General features: G+C 34.0%; 1 protein-coding gene across 1 annotated transcript; it reads right to left on the bottom strand.

Annotated features, from left to right (window-relative positions):
- Nucleotides 1-157: 157 nt before the first annotated feature.
- LOC123663203 (apyrase-like) lies at nt 158-19,707 on the bottom strand. Its single transcript, XM_045597899.1, has 11 exons — nt 19,601-19,707; nt 18,965-19,187; nt 18,027-18,218; nt 16,966-17,096; nt 14,515-14,659; nt 11,555-11,681; nt 9,944-10,098; nt 6,782-6,872; nt 5,349-5,510; nt 4,560-4,723; nt 158-423 (listed from the first exon to the last, which is right to left on the bottom strand). The coding sequence occupies exons 1-11, from the start codon at nt 19,705-19,707 to the stop codon at nt 298-300; spliced, it is 1,623 nt and encodes a 540-aa protein (XP_045453855.1). The 3' UTR covers nt 158-297.
- Nucleotides 19,708-21,012: the final 1,305 nt, after the last annotated feature.

Below are 21,012 nucleotides of genomic sequence, written 5' to 3'. Positions count from 1 at the left end.
TGAGACCTACTGGGTGGAAAATTTAGAAAATAAACGCGGAATCTAAAAAAGCTAGCGATTTGAGTAAATCTGGAAGTCAATTACATAATTTTAAAAGTAACAGATAGTTTTTGTTATTCAATTGCTTGGGTCACCACACATAAATAAAACCACAAAATTTTCTAAGAATTTTATATATTTCCTTACTATTTATGAATGACATTTATTCTAGGTTGTCTTTATTTTCTTCCAACTAAGAATCCATTTTAAAACTTCAAAATTGCTTCCCTTTTGATTATAGGAAAATAGTTATTAGGATCAATATACGATTTGAATGCGTCCGTCCAAGTCTTTGAAAAAAGTCCGGTGTCGACGCATGTACTGCTGCAGCATCACATAGTCTAAATCTAGGGTCACTTGATTTACTTTATTCTGTGATATCATCTGAAATATTATTTAATAAAATTAGAATAATATATATCGGTTTCGTATCACGTTACGTGTATATCATGTTTCCAAACATTTGTTTGAAAATAAAGAACCTTTAAAAAAAAAAAACAATTTGACTACAGACTTAGACAATCAACAAAATAGTATATAATATGTATGTGTGTGTGTGCGTGTGTGTCAAATACATGGTAGTGTGTGTAATGATTTTTTTATTGATTTAATATATTTTTATCCATAATAAAAAAAAATAGCATTCTTTATATAAACTATAAGTGTGCAAAATTTCATACTCCTCTGTCCACGCAATTTTCGTAAAAAGGGGTACAAATTTTTTGCTTTACGTATTAATATATAGGTAACTACCTTACCCCGCAAACGTTGTATTGCCATATATGTTATTAACCCCCTTAATCTCCCCCCCTTATAACTTCGGGGTATAAAAAATAGATGTTGTTCGATTTTCAGACCTACCCAATATGCACACAAAATATCATGAGAATCAGTCAAGCCATTTCGGAGGAGTTTAACTACAAACACCGCGACACGAGAATTTTATATATCAGCAGATTAAGGCAGCGGGTCAGCAGGTTTAACATTTCAAAATGTAGTAATCGTAGCTTTTCATTAAGGATCTATAATTAATTAAATATCCGTGCCGTGTGGTTACGGCAGTAAAGAATATAGCTACCCCCTCTCTTGCCGTGGGAGTCGTAAGAGCAGGGCTGCCAGGTGCACAAAAAGTGTTATCGTACGCCAACTACAAAAAAATCGTATGCCAAAGAAATTTTGAAATAAAAAGATCGTACAGCCCTTTAAGACTAAGTACTAATTTTTTATTATAAATTACCAAAATTCGTTTAGTTTGAGAAAAAAAATTATAAAACTATTAGTTACACTCGTACAAAATTTTCTGTGATCATATTTTTTAATAAAATAATTTGTTGGGTTAAACTTCGTAAAATTTTCGTTTCTTCTTAATTGATTGCTTAGCTAATAATTTGCCCGTGTATCATTGGATAAACTGTTTCTAAGTTTTGTTTTGATTAAATATACTTCGCTGAATGCTCGTTCACAATCTGCACTGTAATGGGGAAAACATAAATTTAAAGCAAATTGAGCCAGTGTATTATAATTTTCAAATTGTTTTTTATTTCAAAATGTGTTTTTTTTCCAAGTTGCAATTATTACCGAAAGAGAAAATATCTATATTATATATATTAGTTTTGTTAGAAAGCAAACAAATACAGCTCTTTTATGATTATTCAAAGAGACTTCATTCAAGAAAAAAAAGATCTAGGCATGCGTTAGGTAGTTGGGGTAGTTCTCCTAAATTCATGCTTGCCGGTGGATGACGTTTTTTTAATTATGACATGCTTCCAGGTAATAGGAATATTAAAATCGTACATTTTGTGTACGATTTTGGTCTAACCTAGAGGTTTAGGAGGAGGAGGAGGAGAAGAAGAAGAAGAAGAAGAAGGAGATTATAAATAACGTATCGTTATAAATAGCGTATCGTTATAAATAGCATATCGTTATAAATAGCGTATCGTTATAAATAGCGTATCGTTATAAATAGTATATCGTTATAAATAGCGTAACGTTATAAATAGCGTAACGTTATAAATAGCGTATCGTTATAAATAGCGTAACGTTATAAATAGCGTATCGTTATAAATAGCGTATCGTTATAAATAGCGTATCGTTATAAATAGCGTATCGTTATAAATAGCGTATCGTTATAAATAGCGTAACGTTATAAATAGCGTAACGTTATAAATAGCGTATCGTTATAAATAGCGTATCGTTATAAATAGCGTATCGTTATAAATAGCGTATCGTTATAAATAGCGTATCGTTATAAATAGCGTATCGTTATAAATAGCGTATCGTTATAAATAGCGTATCGTTATAAATAGCGTATCGTTATAAATAGCGTATCGTTATAAATAGCGTAACGTTATAAATAGCGTATCGTTATAAATAGCGTAACGTTATAAATAGCGTAACGTTATAAATAGCGTATCGTTATAAATAGCGTATCGTTATAAATAGCGTATCGTTATAAATAGCGTATCGTTATAAATAGCGTACCGTTATAAATAGCGTAACGTTATAAATAGCGTAACGTTATAAATAGCGTATCGTTATAAATAGCGTATCGTTATAAATAGCGTAAAGTTATAAATAGCGTATCGTTATAAATAGCGTAACGTTATAAATAGCGTATCGTTATAAATAGCCTAACGTTATAAATAGCGTGACGTTATAAATAGCGTGACGTTATAAATAGCGTATCGTTAAAAATAGCGTATCATTATTATAAAACGAAATGGTATCAACTGACAAATTAAAAATTGACCATGAAATAAAGTGTATTACACAAAAGTGTAAAGGTAAGTTTTATTAGTCAGTAGTTATCGGTTAAGTAATATTATGTGTATGTTAATGACATATTAACTTATTAAATATTATAATTATAATAGGTCTCATTATTACTTGCTTAATAATAGGTTCTAAGAAGAAACTTATGATAATAAAATAATTTTTCCATCTTTTTCACAGATTCTACAGTGAAAAAATTAAAGTCAAAGAAATATAAATTTGTGAAGCATGTAACAAAAGTTACTGAGAATAGTTTGGGTCAGACAGTCACAAAAAGGCTTCAACAAGCTGTTTTATATGGATTTATTGAAGCATTATTTAAAAACTTTGGCTTTCTAAGCAAACAAGCACAGACATCTGTTGAGCCCTCATTCCAAATTCACTAACTGTGAAGTGGAGGATGGAGATACATTGATTGATGTGAATTTTTTATTTGAAGATGAAAATAATGAAAATAATGACAGTATTAATCATAACATAATACCATCCACTTCACAGGAAAGTCATGTTCCAAAAAATATGTGTGTGTGAAAGAAGAAGTAGTCCTAGAAAAAATAAAAGTCCAATGCTCAGCCTATACTGCAGGATACATTTGTCGAAAAATGACGAAAAATGTTAAATGTACAATGTGCTTGGAGACAAACATATTAATTAAAAAATAACAAGACAAACAGATTGAAATGCCTCTTTGTATTGATAATGTGAGAAAAGAAAATTAAATTATACATTTGTTTACAGAAATTATCATTATATTATTTTACAGCCATATTCGTAATATGTTTATTTTATTATGAAAGTATCAAATCGGTTTATCCGCTATAACAATAGGCGCTTGGCACGTGTGAGCGAAAGAGACGGCTGCGCAGAATTTGACATGGACCTTACCTCTAAGAGCGCTAGCGTTCGACTGATTTACTGGGCTTGATGCGTGGTAATATATACCAGGGGTGTGAAACTCGCCTACATTAAGGCAGATTTACACAGGGTCAGTAGCTGTCGCCAGTGCTGGCGCCGAAAACGGACTCATACGATTTACACGCAGTCAGTATTTCGTCAGTAGTCTTATGGTGTACACACGTTTGTAAAGTCAGTGCGGATAAATGAATTCTCGAAAACAGCTAAAAATCAGAGTTAATAATTTGATGAGAAAATGTACCTTTGTGATGATGCAAGGACTAACTGGTATGTTGGAAGAAGAGATATCTAATGCTATTTTATTCATATCGTAAATATTAGATTCATTCGTAAACTAAAAAAAAAATCAATTTAAAAAAGTGTTTCATAAAAATGATTTTTTCTTTTTATTTTATATTTATTGACTGTTGTTATAACATATAGTTATTAATTTTTATTATACATTAGAAAATGATCAAGATGGTCTTTTGGTTGTCACACTATACTTACTAGCACAAAGATTGCGACCAAATTTACCTAAACTTGCAGAGCGTAAAATTGTGAAATGGCTCTTCATTAGAACTTATAAGGCCAACCATCCAACTGCTGGCTTTGAAGTACACAGGCCGAAGACGGGCAGCAGCGTCTTCATTGCTACAAAGCCAACCCTGCGGTCACCAACCCGCCTGCCTAGCGTGATGACTATGGGCAAAACACATGAGTTCGCGCTAAATTGTCTGGCGAGAACTTGTGGAGACCTATGTCCAACAGTGGACTCTAATATATAAACATATAAATGACGCTAAAGTTCCTTAGAAACCTAATTAGAAAAAGAAATGTTAGATAGACTGTACCGTGTACCCGCCCCCACCGTCGCCGATATAACTTATCGTGAGCACGCGGTACACGGCGTCCGGCCGCAGAGGCTCGTAGCGCGGCACGGCGCAGCGCACGCAGCGCACCGCCGCCGACACGCGCGACCCCGCCGGCGCGGTGGCGTTCACCACCATGCGCAGACCTGCCAACGCACCTCTTAGTTATGTATTCGTCGACTCATGCAATAAATTTATGTAATTAATGCAATCTCGAATTTATTTTAAGGAAATTTAATGACGCTGGTTGAAGATGAACGTTTGTGGTGTCAAAAAAGTATAACAATAAGTTCATGATGTAAAAGCTTTTCGACGTTTGGATTTTGCGTCAATGGGTATAGAATCTTAAATTGTAATCCATGTTTCATTTATAACGTGATTAATAAAAATAGGCGACGATTAAAAACACCCTAAAAATATGCTATAATCTCTAAAATTTTTTTAATTAAATAAATAAGTAAACACTTCACACTTAACGGCCCCCAGTAGGATTTTTTCCTAATTCGGGGGTCCGGAAACACATACATTTAGAATCAAGTAACTCTGCAATAACGTTACGTATAAGCTAAAGCATATTTTCCATAACAGGACCAAAGGCTTTTAGTTGTGAAGCATAAATAGCCTAGTTCAAAAGAGTGTTCAAGGCAAGTCTTTTTTAAAAAAAAAGGTCAAAACGAAACATGCATTCTGTTACTTTGTACTTGTTAGTGGCCCATAAACAATTTCAATACTACCTATATTCCTTTAGTTATATATAATCAGTAACATTACCTCCTATCTGTAATAGACGCGAGCTGAAGAAGTTCGTAGCGTTGCTCTGTGGCACTCCTACTGAGTGTTCCAGAGCTTCTAAGAGATATTCTCCTTTAAGGTCGAACATTTGCATGTAATTCTCGTACGGAAAGACCATCAACAGTGCCTCGGTTGTTATTTCTGTTTGAAAAAATATAATATAATAATACATGTTACATAATCACACAACAACAAAAATTACAACTGTTTCAAGTTTATTTTATGAAAGAAGTGCCTACTGCACAAATAGGCTTAAATTAAAAAGGTCCTTCCGTGACAATGGCTGTTGTGAAGTATCAGAAGCGTCGGGCATTTAAAAAAGAAAAAATTGTTACACTATAATGAGTCAAATTCGCGTAAACATTAGAAAACAATATATTAAAAAGGCTACATTTAACGCAGTCTAGGTTTTTTATCTATGATGTCAAAGCGCGTTTGGTCCGCTTGATAGTGAGTGGTTACTGTAGTCTATAGACTTCTTTTGAGCACTAGATTTTTTTACTACTACTACTAGGTTGGCAAACAATTATTCGGTAAGTATTATTTTGCTTGATCTTCGGTAAGGTTAATACCTCACCAGTCGGGCTAGTTCAATTTTTTTGCAGGATATTTCCTGCTTTATCCTACCTCAAAAAGGATTCGTGATGAACACTAGATGGGTCATATTATTTATCATGAACATTTTTTTAAAATATCATATCAAAAATCGACCGTTCCAGCGGGGATCGAACCTGCATCTCCGACTACCATGTCGGTGCTCTAGCCAATTAAGCTAAACGCTAAAGGAAACGAAGTACCCGTTAGATCGAAATTTAGAATGATGATTTTATATTCGGTTTAAGCGAACCGATTTTCGATATGATATTTAAAAAAAAAAGTTTAGAATTCCCTAATTTGTGGGTAACACTAAAATAAAATTGTACAAATTACTTATCATGAAGTTAAATTTTAGTTTTTTAGCACACTTTATGAAACAACCATTTAAATACGGTATGCTTAGGTTTATATAATTGAATACTTAAGTAGGTATCACGCGATGTACATCTCTTATACAATGGTATGATTCCTTGGGTCATTCAAATTTCATATCTTTTTTATATTATTTTAATCGTGCCCTACTATGATGTGTCATTATGGAGTCATAATTACATTTGAATATTGTACTTGTGCAGTGAAAGAAATATTTAGGTGTATAGATATTTTTAAATTGTATACTCATATCTATACTTTTAATTGTATTCTGAAAATCGCTTGTAGCACCTTTTAAGTTTAAAATTAAAAGACCACTAAGGTCAAAATAAATTAATGAAACGAATGATCAGCCATTGTAAGATGATTTACTAATCATCTTAGATAGGATAGTAGCGCGCCCCAAGAGGCTGATAAAAGAGTAAGTCTAGCTAAGAAATTACCTCCGGGATGCAGATGAGTGCGCACGCCGCCCGCATTCATCATGCATACGTTGACAGCGCTCCAAGCGCCCGCCTCCGCGTACTGCACCGCCTGTACACATGCTTATATAATAAAGTCGTTTTAATATGTATTAGTGTCTGAATGCAAATTGCACTTGACAGCAGTAAAAAGTAAAGGATAACAAATAAATCTAGGAGTTGACTGATTGATCACTCTACTGCTAGTGGTTTGGATTGTTTTTCCACTGTTTGCAAGAGTAATCGATTAACGAACTGACAAACTTGCAGAAGGACGACTGCCAGCCTGTTGCTTAACAGTTGCTCGATTTTTCGATTAACAAGTTACTATTTTTTTTTATACGTTAGTGTTTGCTTAATTTTGATGTCTGTGATTTATGAAATCACCACCAAAAGTTTTTCTCGGCCATTCTCCGATTAGCAAATTTTTCGTGTCCGGGCTTGTTTAAACCGTAATATCATCATATTCAATCATGCACTTTTTTATATATTTTAGATAGCATCCGTACCTAGCTGTAAAAAAAATATTGGCTTCTGTTTTAAGTAATTAAGACTAAATTAATTTAACTTATGTTCAAAAAACCTCTGTTCTCTAATTACCGTGACGTGTCCGCACACCAATTTAATCTTAAAACTTGCTTGTAATTTTTATAGCGTATAGATTTACTTTGATCCATTCAACGTTTTAAACGATATTAAGCAGCGTGTATCGCATAACAAAATATCAACTCAATAGAACCAGTCTACTAATAATTATTATGAAGTAATCGTATGTCCAATGGAAACTTCTAATTACCGTAACATCTGCTGTTCTCGAGTGCACATCCCTAAATAAAAGTATTTGGCACATCACTACCGTACGCATCGCGTCTCCTCAGTGTGTGCCGAGGTCCATCAGCAGTTGTATGACTCTCATGTTAGTGTACCACCAATGAAGCACGTGAGTATATAATTACCGTAGCCTTGGTTAAAAACTTTTCTAATTACCGTTGTTCTTATTTTAATACTAGATTTTTAAGATAGACCCAAGTTGATCATGTAAATGGAGACAGTACTTTGGCCTCCGTACGTTGTAATAAGCTAGAATCTGTATACTGCGTCGGTTTTAAACATTTTTGTGAAAATTTATCGTTTTCTAATTACCGTATACCAATTACCATATGTTTATAATTACCGTTGTATGAAAAAGTAATACTTGTTTACCGCGGTTTTCGTAGATTATTATTATCATTGTCCGTAAATATGTCTATATTATATGCTGACCATTCATCAAATTATTTAATTTATAGGATAGGAAAACCCAAAAAGACCAAAGAGGAAGTTAAAGAAAATAGAAGGCTTGCCGCGCGACAACGCCGAGAACGAATTAAAAATGCCCCTTTTTGTATTAGCAATCAGAAAAAAATAAAGGAGAAAGAAGGGTACAATAAAAAAAAATAAAAAAATACTGCCTATCTGCGAAATGTCACCAAAAGCCGGAAGAAAACTCAAAAAAGAAGTAGAGAAAATTTCAGAACTTACTATAAAAGACAAAAGGAAAAGGGAAAATTGAAAACAATCGAGGAAGAAGGGACCTTAGATATAGAGGTGCTTGATAACAATATAACAGATCCTCTTGAAACTCTGTCACACCACATCTCAATGATTTATCATATTCGCTGCGCTAAAAAGTACACTAAAAGAGTACAAAATTGTCCCGAAAATCCCAAATCAAAAAAAATAAGATAATCAGCAAGACGAAATTTTTCTGCAGTCGACTTCTTTTGAAAAAGAATTAGTTCCCTTGAAAAAGACACCAAATTTTAAACCTTCTTTAACCACATCAACGCCGCGTCCATCTAGTGCTCTGTCATCATCTTCTACTGAAAGTATGTTATTTTATTATTAATCAATAATGAGCATTTGACCGAAAATAAAGATACAAGTGTGAATATTACGGAACGAACGTCTTCCTTGTGTTCAACACCAACTTCACCATCTTCAAAGATAACTGTCGAGAAACCGATACGTAAAAAAATCTCACTCTTATTGTTATTTAGAAGGCATGTATAGAAAACAAATAAAGAAATGTCATATTTGAGACAAAACAATAGAGCTAAGAAGAGCAAAAGAAAAGTACAGGAAGCAAGCATTAAGACTGAAATATAAAACACGCTACATCCAAAACCAAAACAAAGTCATGATAAAGAAATAGAACCAAAGTATTTACATAATAATAATATAGGGACTACTGTAGAGACAACCAAACAAGACGTCCAAATTTTTGTAGAGCAAGATGAGATCAGTCGCATTTGTCCTGGCAAGAGAGAATATATTTCAAGAAAAACGTGGCGTGAACTCATGTGTCTTGTCTTGTCTTGCCCATAGTCACCACGCTGGGCAGGCGGGTTGGAGACCGGAGGGCTGGTTTTGTTGCACCTAAGACGCTGCTGCCCGTCTTCGGCCTGTGTATTTCAAAACCAGTAGTTGGATGATTATCCCACCATCGGTCGGCACTTTCAAGTTCCAGGGTGGTAGTGGAACTGTGTAATCCCTTAGTCGCCTCTTACGACACTCACGGGAAGAGAGGGAGTGGCTATATTCTTACTGCCGTAACCACACAGCATATTTTCTAATTACCGTTACATTAAATATAAAAATTTTCTAATTACCGTACTCATAAATTTTTTAAGTCTCATTATCTAGAAAACCACAATTAACTGTTACATGCCAAATTAATTATTGAATTCGTATTTTTGATTTGTTTCATATTTTAATGTGTTTAAGTCAAATCAGTGAAAAATAAAAAACGTCACGGTAATTAGGCAAAGAACGCCGAATTGGAGAATGACCGTTCTATTAGTTTCTCGATAAATTATTCGACTAGTTGTTTTATTTGATGCGGAACTTGCTGCTTCACTTTATTATCCGAAAATATGCTGGATTATACACTATACTAGGTGCCTGACTAGAAGTTCAAATTGTTGCACTATTAAAAGATAGTCTATTACAATTGATTCAGGTATTTTTCGAGCAATTGTTGGATAAGTCACCTAGTAGTTAAATTATATTTTTAATACTATAAAAATATTCTGCACCCTAAATTAATAATTATGATATTCTTATCATCAGGTTTACTGTACTAGGTACTTAAGAACATCTCACCTCGTCGATAAGTCCGTCGCAGGCCCAGCTGCCCGCGTTACACTCGCCTTGGTTGCAGTCGGCCCGCAGTGTTATAAGCGTACGACCCAGAACCTCCTTGCCTACCGCTTGCACAGCCTGCCTAAACGGCTCTAACTCTGACTCTACGTACGGATCTAAGTAGGAATGTTTCATTTATTATTATTATTATTAATTGACATGCTATTTATTCAATTAGGTTACATGAGTGATTTTACCTGCGTTGACGTTGTAAACTAATGCTTTTGCTTATTAAGAGAGAATAGGATGTTTAGCCTAAGTAACGAGCGGGTGTATATGCAGGTAAAAAAAATTGTATTGAATCTCATCAATATTTAATATTTGCACACGGTAAGGTAGAATATGTTTGGATTATACCAATGTTAGCCTTGTACAACAACTATTTTATTTATATTATTATGTAACTAATGTCTTTTTTATCCACGTGACATTGGCATCAAAATATCACCTGTCCAGTATAATAAATACAATTTAAGTACCCTACTTTATATATATCTACTTATTTCACACACGCCTAATTAAGTATTATATTGCTATACCTGTCTATATTGTATGTATCTAGTCACATATTATTTCTTGTCTTCGCTTTAAATCGTATCATAACAATATTCATAATTCAAATTATGATAATTTATTAACTATACCTATATACGTCCATTTATATATGCTATTATATAAATAGTATAGCGAGCCTAACCGGGATCAAACCCTTGGCAGATATTACGATAGGGATTATTTCAGCGGACCTCACATTCCACATGTCGCTTATTATTATTATGATTTTAAGTATATCACACATAACTGTGCAGTCAATGTTTACCTACTCACAACATACTCAGAACCGCGTGCTAATATTGGCATGCTATTAGTTGCCATCGAGATCAAGAGACTGACCTACTACAAAAAAATAGATGTTGATTGTTTTTTATTAGTATACAAAGAAAAGAAAGATGTGCGTGTAAAAAATGACAGCGATTTTCTAATATGATAATAATAAAATTTGGTTCAATTTAATTTGAAACTAGCTGTGCCTACGACTTCGTCCGCGTGGAATAGTGACTTTGGACAGCAGTTCTTGGATATATCTTTTGGTTTATTTTGGATTATAAACACCATCGTTTGGGTATTTACATGGTCAACGTGATTCTTTAAATTTGCATAATTTTTTTTATTCATGAACCGATTGACATGAAACAAAAACTAGATGTTAAGTGAAGCTTACCACAATATATTAGTGACAACCACATTTAAATCGGTTAACCCGTTTTTGAGATTAGCGTGCACAAACGCACAGACAAACAGATAAACAAAAATTCTAACAATCATTGTTTTGGGTGCTATTTGCGTTGATAAAGGTCCCAATAATATTTTTTCTCATATATCTTTCATGTACAGACAGCGATCCTCTACATTTTTATTACAAGTATTGATAAACCAATACAATATGTACTCATTTGACTACAACAAGATTCTAAAAAATTATAAATTAGAGGCGTAATGGCACTCAGGTGAATATTTTCATCTAAATTGCAGCCCATTAAGTCTGAAAAATTTGCTTAGCTATAAATTTACCTTTCACGATAGAAGTTCCGAGGTATATCGGCTGTCCCTGCCAAGATACCACTTTACCGGCTTCGTCAATAAACAACTTAATGTTGCCCAAGTACCGGGTGTGAGCTGCTGCCTGCACGATTGGTATCTAGTAAAGAAAATAATGAAGATTGAAAACAACTTAGTAAATTATTAGTAACGGAAAAATTGTAGAAATTGCTTGTCAATATTAAAATTTACATCTGACTATTTGTCGTTATTATCTTTATTATTTGATTCGGTCGTCAAGGACCACTTTCAAAATCGCATGTTACAAAGAATTGTGGAAATTTTATCTTCTATATCCACTGGCAATTATCTAATTATTCGTGTGGTAGTAAAATTAATATAAAAAAAAACATCCGGGTAAATTTTGACAATGGTATTAATAAGGGAAAATTAATAATGTCAGACCATCATCATTGGCTGTATTCGCCTTATCTGCCTTAGAAATCAGAAATTTCGGTTTCACCGGTTTTGAATAGTCATATTGGACACATTATTAAGCTGTTTGAATATTCATCGAATCATGAAGCTGTTAAAACGTAATTGGACGGATGAAAACATTTGAAAAGCTTGTTGGCGCAATTTGTAGTGGCCCAGGGCACTGTTTTGGTCTTGGATCAAATCCGGCCTGAGTCTCGGTAAATCAAAGTTTAAAAATATAAAATATGTAATAAAATAATCAATTATCTATTAACAGTGGCGTAGCATACCTTGGATTGTATCAAAATCAGTTTGAAGACAGAAATGAAGGGTAAAAATTTCTCACAAAAGAAACAAAAATGCTTGCATTAAATTAAAATAAATATTTATTGATTATAGGTTATTACTTCCTATAAACCTACGTTTATAATTCCGTGATTTCCTTAAAGGAATGAATTTTTGAATTTTGGATTTTAAGGCTAATTTAAAGAGCTTGTAGCTTCAAGCCGGAGGGTTATCAGGTTTGAGATGCAGTAATAGATGCGTGAATCCTTTGCTTTAGCCTGTAAGACTAATAATTCGGAGGATTCACAGGCGCATAACCTGAAGAAGAGATTCAATGCTGGCTCCAGGTCTTACAGGAAGCAAATCGCTAGAGCAAATTTCCAACACTTTAGCAGAATTGGCGAGAGACTGGATTTGCAATTAATGTGCAAGCTTCGCGCACATTCTTTCCACGTACATGCAAACTGTGGAATGACCTTCCTTAATGAAGTTTTCCCTGGGCGCTATAATTTGAGGGTTTTTAAGCATCGAGTGTATACATCTTTTCTCTAAAGACCTTGGACAGTAGCCGTTAAACATCAGATGGCTTCGTCTGCTCATTTGCCCCTATTGTTACAAAAAAAGATTAACTAATTGTTCATAATGATTAACTGAATCCCGAAAAAAAGGGATTGCTTTTTTGGCTTTTGTCATTTCTGATGTGAAAAATCTACATACAGTTTTTTTTGTGTTTTTCCCAGGAAGCATGAGATTAGGTGACATCGTGGATAACATTTTACTAATTTTTGCTTACAAGCGTTAGGGGCCCCTGTAGATAGGGGGCACCGTATCATTGATACGGCTGATACGGCGGTAGCTACGCCCCTGTCTATTAGGTCCTTACATATGAAATTGGCGTTTTGTATGGTCGGAACATAAAGTTGATTTTTTCATATATATTTAATATATTTAATTAAAATAGCAAAATTTGGCAATGGCATCTATGCACTTTTGCCATTTTATAGGTAGTTTGATAATATTACTAAAAAACCATTCGGACGGGAATCAATAAAAAATTTAAAGGCAGTTTGGACTGCCTCATCGGAGTTGAATTTTTTTCCCTTGCTAGAAGTTATCCTAAATGCTGAGAAGTTATCCTAATTTCGAAAAAAATGGTAATCTATTGGAACAAGGTCCGGGGAATACGGTGGATGTCTTAGACATTCCAATTGAAGCTCCTCTAATTTGGTAGCCGTCTGTTGTGCAGTGTGAGGTCTAGCATTGTCCTGAAGCAGCAGTGGCCTAGAGCAATTAACTAGCCTCGGTTGTTTAGAAGCTAGCTTTTCCAACGTCGTTTCTAGTTGCTGACAATAGACATCTGTCGGAATCGTCTGGCCAGATTTAAGGAATCTGTAGTGAACGACATCGGCACTAGTCCACCAAACGCTCAAAAGTAATTTTTTTGAGTCAATTTTCGTTTAAGGCAGGATTTATCTGGCTCGACAGGGTTCAGCCATTACGATGAGCGCATCCGATTATCATACATGATTTTTTTTCATCACATGTAATAATTTGTTTTAAAATTCCTTCATTGTTGTGCCGGTGGAATAATAGCAGCAGTCTAAGCGCGTTTGTTGATTTGCTTCACTCAATTTATGAGGTTTCATCAATTTGGCTCAAGTGGATTAGAACAGTTTTGTCACTCACTCGGACGTAGTTTGTAATGGATCCGCTTCCAGAACAGCCTTCAAGTGTTCATTATCAACTTTGGTCTCCGGCTGTCCACGGGCTTGTTCTGCAGGTCGAAATTTCCAGAACGAAAACATTGGCTCCAAAAAACGTACTGTCTTTTCATACGTCATAAAGCCCTCGAGCAGTTTCTGCAGCACTGGTGGCACGGTGGAACTTGTACTCGTAAATAAAACGATATTTCAAGTTTTCCATTTTTTAAACTGAGTGACACAAAAATAGAAACAAAAGAGGAATAAACAAAAGAATTGCGGTTCTTGAAACGCAAATACATAAGTAAATAGCTGTAATATACATTTGAATTTTAAATTCTTAACCAAAGAGGAAATTTTTGAGATCAAAGTGGCCAGTACGACAAAACGCCAATTTCATATGTAAAGACCTGATAATATATAGTTTTAAACAAAATACACATATGCTAGTTTAATTTAAAAAAATCGTTATTTATTTATATCGATATATGTATATATATTTATTATAATTAAAGATTTAGCAAAAAATACCTTGTGTCCATTAGCTTGTGTTACAACGGTAGGATAATTGCCAGCGGGCCGCAAGTCGTCTGGAGCATCTCCATTGTACAGTAGAGTGTGCGAGTGTCCTCCCACTATGATGTCCACATTTGAAGACATACGTTCTGCTAGTGACCTATAACAGTTCTATATTATTATTTGAAACAGAACGTAGAAACCCAACAGCTGAGCATAGGCCTCGAGGCTTAGGCGTCAAATTATAAGATGTCATGTTATAAGTGATATTATATTAATATCATTACAGCCTATACAGTCCACTGCTGGACATAGGCCTCCACAAGTTTACGCCAAAAATAACGTGAACTCATGTATTTTGCCCATAGTCACCACGCTGGGCAGGCGGGTTGGTTACCGCAGTACTGGCTTTGTCGCACCGAAGACGCTGCTGCCCGTCTTCGGCCTGTGTATTTCAAAGCCAGCAGGTGGATGGTTATCCCGCCATCGGTCGGCTTCTTAAGTTCCAAGGTGGTTGTGGAACCTTGTTATCCCTTAGTCGCCTGTTACGACACCCACGGGAAGAGAGGGAGTGGCTAAATTATTTAGTGCCGTAGCCACACAGCACATAGTATATTAATATATAAAACTAAAACTACTAACTTTTTATTTTCTAATCAATCAGTTGTAATTCGTCAAATCACACATACATAAAATGTTTTTATTTGGCGTGCTCCAATTTAGTGATAACTTAATCTTTTTTTTTATTTGTTCAATATTTTTATTCACAAATTAGAATGGAATTGGATTGGAGTGCAGGAAATTCACAAGATTTTGTTTCAAAACTACCTGTGTCCGCAACTTCGTCCGCGTGGAATTTAACAAAAGAGTTATTGTTCAGGTCACTGAGTTATAAAATAAATAAATTTCTAAAATAAAAGTTGTTTAAATTACTCCTTACAATATCAGCTATCTCTTTGTGAAAATCCCGTCCCGTGATAAACGTATACACGGTACATATACCAAATTAACATTTTTTACAATTATTGTCTGTTGTTTCGGCTAAAATCTGAAACGGCTAGACTTTTGATGATTTTCACTGGCAGATAGCATATCGACGGGTGCAAAGTAAAAAAAGTTAACTACAATTTTGAGATTTTTTTTTATTGCAGTAACTAACTAAAAACTTTATATTTTACAACATGGCAAAATAAAAAATACAAATATCACCTCATTTCTTGTACTTTTGTCAAGTAAAAGAAGACAACTACTGCTGTTTTGTAAAATTACACGACGTACATGCGTTCAACTACCACTTGGCCGCTTTTACGCAGTCCGCACGGGGGGTGCACGGGGGGTGTCCTTCCTATTGTGTCATCAGTCAGATGTCATGTGCTTCGCCGGCCGGCAACAATTTTTGTTTGTTTTGGTTTTTTACGTATTAAGGTTTGTTTGAAAGTGTTATCATAATAATAAACCATTTGAATAGATCACAATAGACATGGAAAGGCGTTTTTGGAAATTTTTGGAATTGGAAAAGTCATACTTATAAATATATGAAACATCTTTATTAAACCCAGATTTATTAATTCCTATGTAGAAACGACCAAGTGGTAGTTAACTCAGTTGTCATATTTTTAAGCACAATGTAGAGGCAGACAACTGCAATATCTCGTAAATTAAACATAATTAGATGAAATGAAATATACAATTGTTTGTCTTTCGATAAAATAAAGCAGTGATAAAAATTTCAACAAATTTGGTTTGAAATTGACAAAATGGGAGCACTTTTTCCTATTTTGCGCTCTCCTGAAAAGTTGCTGTTTTGTATATAACTCTTTTTACTTTGCACCCGTCGATATAATAATGAGTAACTTAAACTACTTTTAACTAGAAATTTATTTATTTTATAAATTTGCAAACTGAACAATAACTTTTTGTTAAATTCCACGCGGATGAAATCGCGGGCACAGCTAGTATGCTATAAGATACACACTTTTATAAAATACACATCATACTATAAATTAAATATCATTTAAAGTTTTTTTAAATACTATTATAGTGAAAAGAATTAATTAAATAAATCTTATTTTAATACTAAAAGTTCTAGTTTTCACTTCTATCGACAGTCTCTATAACTGCCAATTTTTTTAAATAAATATATTTACTTTTCAACCATAATAAAATATCGTGTGATGTGAATGAAATTTATCAGAGTCATCTGTGATTATCTGGAAGAACCAAATTAATTAATCGAATTAATCAACTAATCGAACTTATCATCGTTGTATGGTCGGTGATTAGTTCCTAAGCATCTGCTAATTAAAAGCTGCAATTTGCAAATAAAGAAAACCTACCAGGAGCATTTCGTGGAGGCGTTCACTTTTGGAATTCCCAAATATTTTAAAATCTTTATTTAAGTGACAAACTTTTAAATAGTAGTTTTACGAATTATTTTACTTCCAAGCAGTGTAGTACTTAACGCACATATCTGAGTCGTAACCCACGTGGGACAGCACTATGATGATGTCCACTCCCTGTGCAGTCAGTAAGTTCGCTTCTCTATTGATCGCTTCTAACTCATCTTCCATTATTATATGTCTTTTTGGAGCTGAAAACTGTAAAACTAAAAACTGGGTAATAGGTTCTCGTAACAAGACTTATGCTATTTACGAAGAAATAGCTTCGCACTTTTGGCACTAATGCCATATAAGCCATATCAAAGTTATGCCGTGATGAGAAACTCCGTTAAATGTCTTATGTACGCACGTAAGAAGTTATACTTCTTTGGCTAGCTAACGTCATGTTGCTAACTTCTTCTTCGTTGACTAGCTAACTTCACGACTATATTTTTTTTATGTATCTCATAACCACCCAGTCAAATACGTCACCACAGAACATTTGACTGGGTGGACCTTATTTGATAAAAAATATTAATCGAAAGATTGTGCTTGTCATGTGGTTCCATTTAAATATAATTGAGATCTTTCATGTATTTTTTTTTGTACTTGACAATTTTTTCGTCAACCTACGTTGTGTTTTACTGCATAACTTTTCACTAGGTATATTGATTTTGATGACTCTTATTTTATTCGAAAGTTGATGTTGGCATGGGAGTACCCATTCAAATTGGATTGAGATATTTGATCTGATCAGTACTTCTGAGTAATCTTTGATAACGCGTAGTCCTTAACTATTTTTTTTGTCTAGTTACGTTGTATTTACTTATGATGTAATTGAAGTCGGTTTTTTCCGTTTGCGAGGAAACACAATTATATTGATACAAGTCTAATCATCTGTTACAGTCGTTACTGATATTTTATCGATATTATAACCTAACTTGTAGAGTTCAGCTGAATCGCCATTACCTATATTACGAAACAGCCGTAATAAGTATTGAACTGAATAAAGTACCCTACTATTCATCTAGTGAGGGTCTACTACTATTTCTTTTTTACCAAATTATATTTTTGTTGTTTACTCATTAAATATACCAAATTGTTGATTATTTATATGTATTATATGTCATGACTACATTATGAGCCTACCGTTCGCAACATTACACCAATGATGCCTATCTTGCGGCCGTTCCGCTGCACAATGATGTGGTTCTTCACGTAACGAGCCATCTTAGGCTCGAAGGTCGTGTTCACGTTGGCGCCCAACATGGGAGACTCGAGTCTTTCCAAGTAAGGCAGTAGTCCGTCAATGTTGTGGTCGAATTCATGATTTCCGAGTACCTAATAATATATACCTACATTTTTTAATAATCCACTACGAGTTGAAATATAAAATTTCAAGACATTTTGGTATATGGAAAACAGAATAAGTATTGAACTTTAAAGATATTTCATGGCAGTTCTGGCAAAAAATATCTATCTGTATCGCCTGCCCAGCGTGGTGACTATGGGAAAAACACATAACTTTGTACCATTTTTACGCGAACTTAGGGAGGCCTATGTCCAGCAGTGATAGGCTGAAGAGAGTGAGTAGCAGAGCTACGAGATGTTGGTAAATATAAAAATTCCAAATGACTTTTAAATTTTTTAAGGATTATATACCAACATGATTTGGGTAGCATCAATATTTTAATAACAAGAGATGCTTGTTGTAAACAATTTTCCGCTCTTTTAAGTTGAATCTTCATACTAAAATTTTAAAAACTAAGGGTGGCAAATAATTTATCATAATTAGCAGGCTTTTGTGATTTTGTAAGATAAACAATCTTTCTCTTCATAACAATAAATGCTTTTTTCCCTTGGCAGATCTGAATTCAAAAACCACACACACTACAGGTGTAAAAAAGTACTAAATTTTGTAAGAATAATTATGATTGTATAACTTCTATGGTTGAGAACAGTTTAGTATTATGCTTATTATGTTACTAGATTAGTAATATTTTACGAAAAATAATGGCGATGACAGATTACTTTGAACTTACTTTTTAATTTAGTAAAACTTCTTCTGATATGATGTAAATACTTACATGAGCATCATGCGGCAACATATTCATGAAATGTTGAGTGACGTTCCATCGCAAGAAGTTATACCAGATAGTGCCTTGAAAGACGTCTCCGCCATTGAGTAACAACGAGTCAGGTTCGTCTTCCATCACCTGCCTGATGGCGGTATAAAGACGCGAGAAGCCTCCGATGCAGTCTCCTGATGGTTGGTTACATGGAGCACCATTTGGCAGGATTTCGTCAAAACTTAAAAGAAATAAATATACTAGTAGCGTAATTAATAAAAATTACTTAAAGTTTAGTGAATATCTATAGATTTATTCCATTTAGGTTTTGTTGAGATAGATATTGTTAAATCGGAAAAATCCCTTATCCTCCAAACTAGCCAACTTTCTTCGGAGCAATTTAATTTAATAAATAATTGGACCACATTTCTATCCTGTTTTCGGAATGAGTATCTATAACTTTAAACAGGTCAAAATTACCTAATTCAATTAGGCTGTAATAGAGAGTGAAAAAAGTCTTAAATTTGAAGATTTTTTTCACTTTTGATATTCGCATGAAAACATAGTAACCACAAAAATAGTTTTTTAAACTCTACTTTTGTCATTTTAGTACAACATGATTACTACTTATTGTAAGAAATAAAATTTACTTACTGTGCATGGAAGTCATTGTAATGAATAATGTTCAATTCAAATAACCCATTTTTATTTAGCGCATTAACCGCACGTATAAGTAAAAGAATCACTAATCCTATTGACATAGCGTCTCGTTTCCTGAATCACGACTACTCTTACATAAAAGTATTACGGTGTAATTATGAGTAGATACACACTTATCTTCTTACATATATCATTATCAAATACATTCGTTTAGCTAATCAAGATATAATTTGGTAGGAGCGATTTAATTATTACTTTAGTAAATTAATAAATTGTTGAACGAGAATAACCTTGTATATATATTTTTGGTAAGTTTATATTTTTCCTGTTTTTATTTTAGATGAAGTAAAAAAAGGAACAAAAAAAAATAAAGATTTCACTTTTACTTTGTTGTTTTATTTTGAATTTTTACAATTTTACTTGAACCTTACTACTTTATCCATTATTATTTTCTATTTTCGTTAACAACATTTCACATTCTATTTCTTCTCCCTATTACCTGTATGTAGATGACATTAAAACATACCGTCATTCTGACAAAACTGCATGAGACTATTAAATTCTGGAACTACGACCTCAACCTATACATCTATGCAAAATCATTCGGACTTCTAATAAATCCAATTAAGTATCAGGCTATTATTGGCGCTAGCAGCCTGGATCGACTGGAATGCAGTCTCTACCATCCTATACTGTGACACATTAATCCCAACAAACTGCAATAATTTCCATCCATTGCATCAGTCCATACACAAAGAGAGGATGATTTGTCTTATTCTTGAATTTCATTCCTCCGACTGCATATTATTTACGAAGTTGCATAAAATTTCGAAGGACTACAGTATTAATATTTTTAAGTGTACAGTACATAATATTTAATATTTTTTCTATTTATTTCGCTGGCTTTGTGGATCGCGGGGACGCTATATAGATAGCGCTTCTGCAACCGCGCCAGCGATTGCCCTTGCGGTCCCTGCTGTAGAGCACCTCCGAAGGCGCACTTGAACACATAAAGTGCGCCTTCCTCCTCAGGTCCGATTAGCGCGAACGACGGGTCCCTCGACCCACCGCCCGCCGACTCCGAGGGCTTTGGTTTACCAAAGTAACGTAAGCCTGACCTTTAGCAAAGACTTTTTTTAAGAAAAAATTTCATCTACTGTACTTATTATTATTATTATATTATTAGGTTGTAGGATTCACTTTGTTTTGCCTTTTTGATGACCCTACTCTGTTTTGTTTTAAAATCTCCTCTACCCCAAGGTTGTCTGGAAGAAATCACTTAGCTAGCGGTAAGACCGCCTTTGTGCATATTATTATTTTGTAAGTGTTTATTTTTTAAGACAGGTATCTGCTTAGGTACGTTTAATTTTATGTACAATAAAGTATATTTCTTCTTCTTCTTAATT

The sequence above is a fragment of the Melitaea cinxia genome, chromosome 20 (genome assembly GCF_905220565.1).
Source record: "Melitaea cinxia chromosome 20, ilMelCinx1.1, whole genome shotgun sequence".
NCBI lineage: Eukaryota > Metazoa > Arthropoda > Insecta > Lepidoptera > Nymphalidae > Melitaea > Melitaea cinxia.
Note: the sequence above shows the minus strand (reverse complement) of the source record. Positions and strands in the feature narration are given on the sequence as shown.

What these genes read in the sequence shown, in the direction of transcription:
- LOC123663203 (XM_045597899.1), bottom strand. Translation starts at nt 19,707, where the DNA reads ATGTCAATAGGATTAGTGATTCTTTTACTTATACGTGCGGTTAATGCG. An exon ending in GCGACGGACTTATCGACGAG is followed by an intron (nt 6,873 to 9,943) that starts GTGAGATGTTCT and finishes GCATGTGTACAG; the next exon opens with GCGGTGCAGTACGCGGAGGC. An exon ending in GCGTCTATTACAGATAGGAG is followed by an intron (nt 4,724 to 5,348) that starts GTAATGTTACTG and finishes GTGCGTTGGCAG; the next exon opens with GTCTGCGCATGGTGGTGAAC.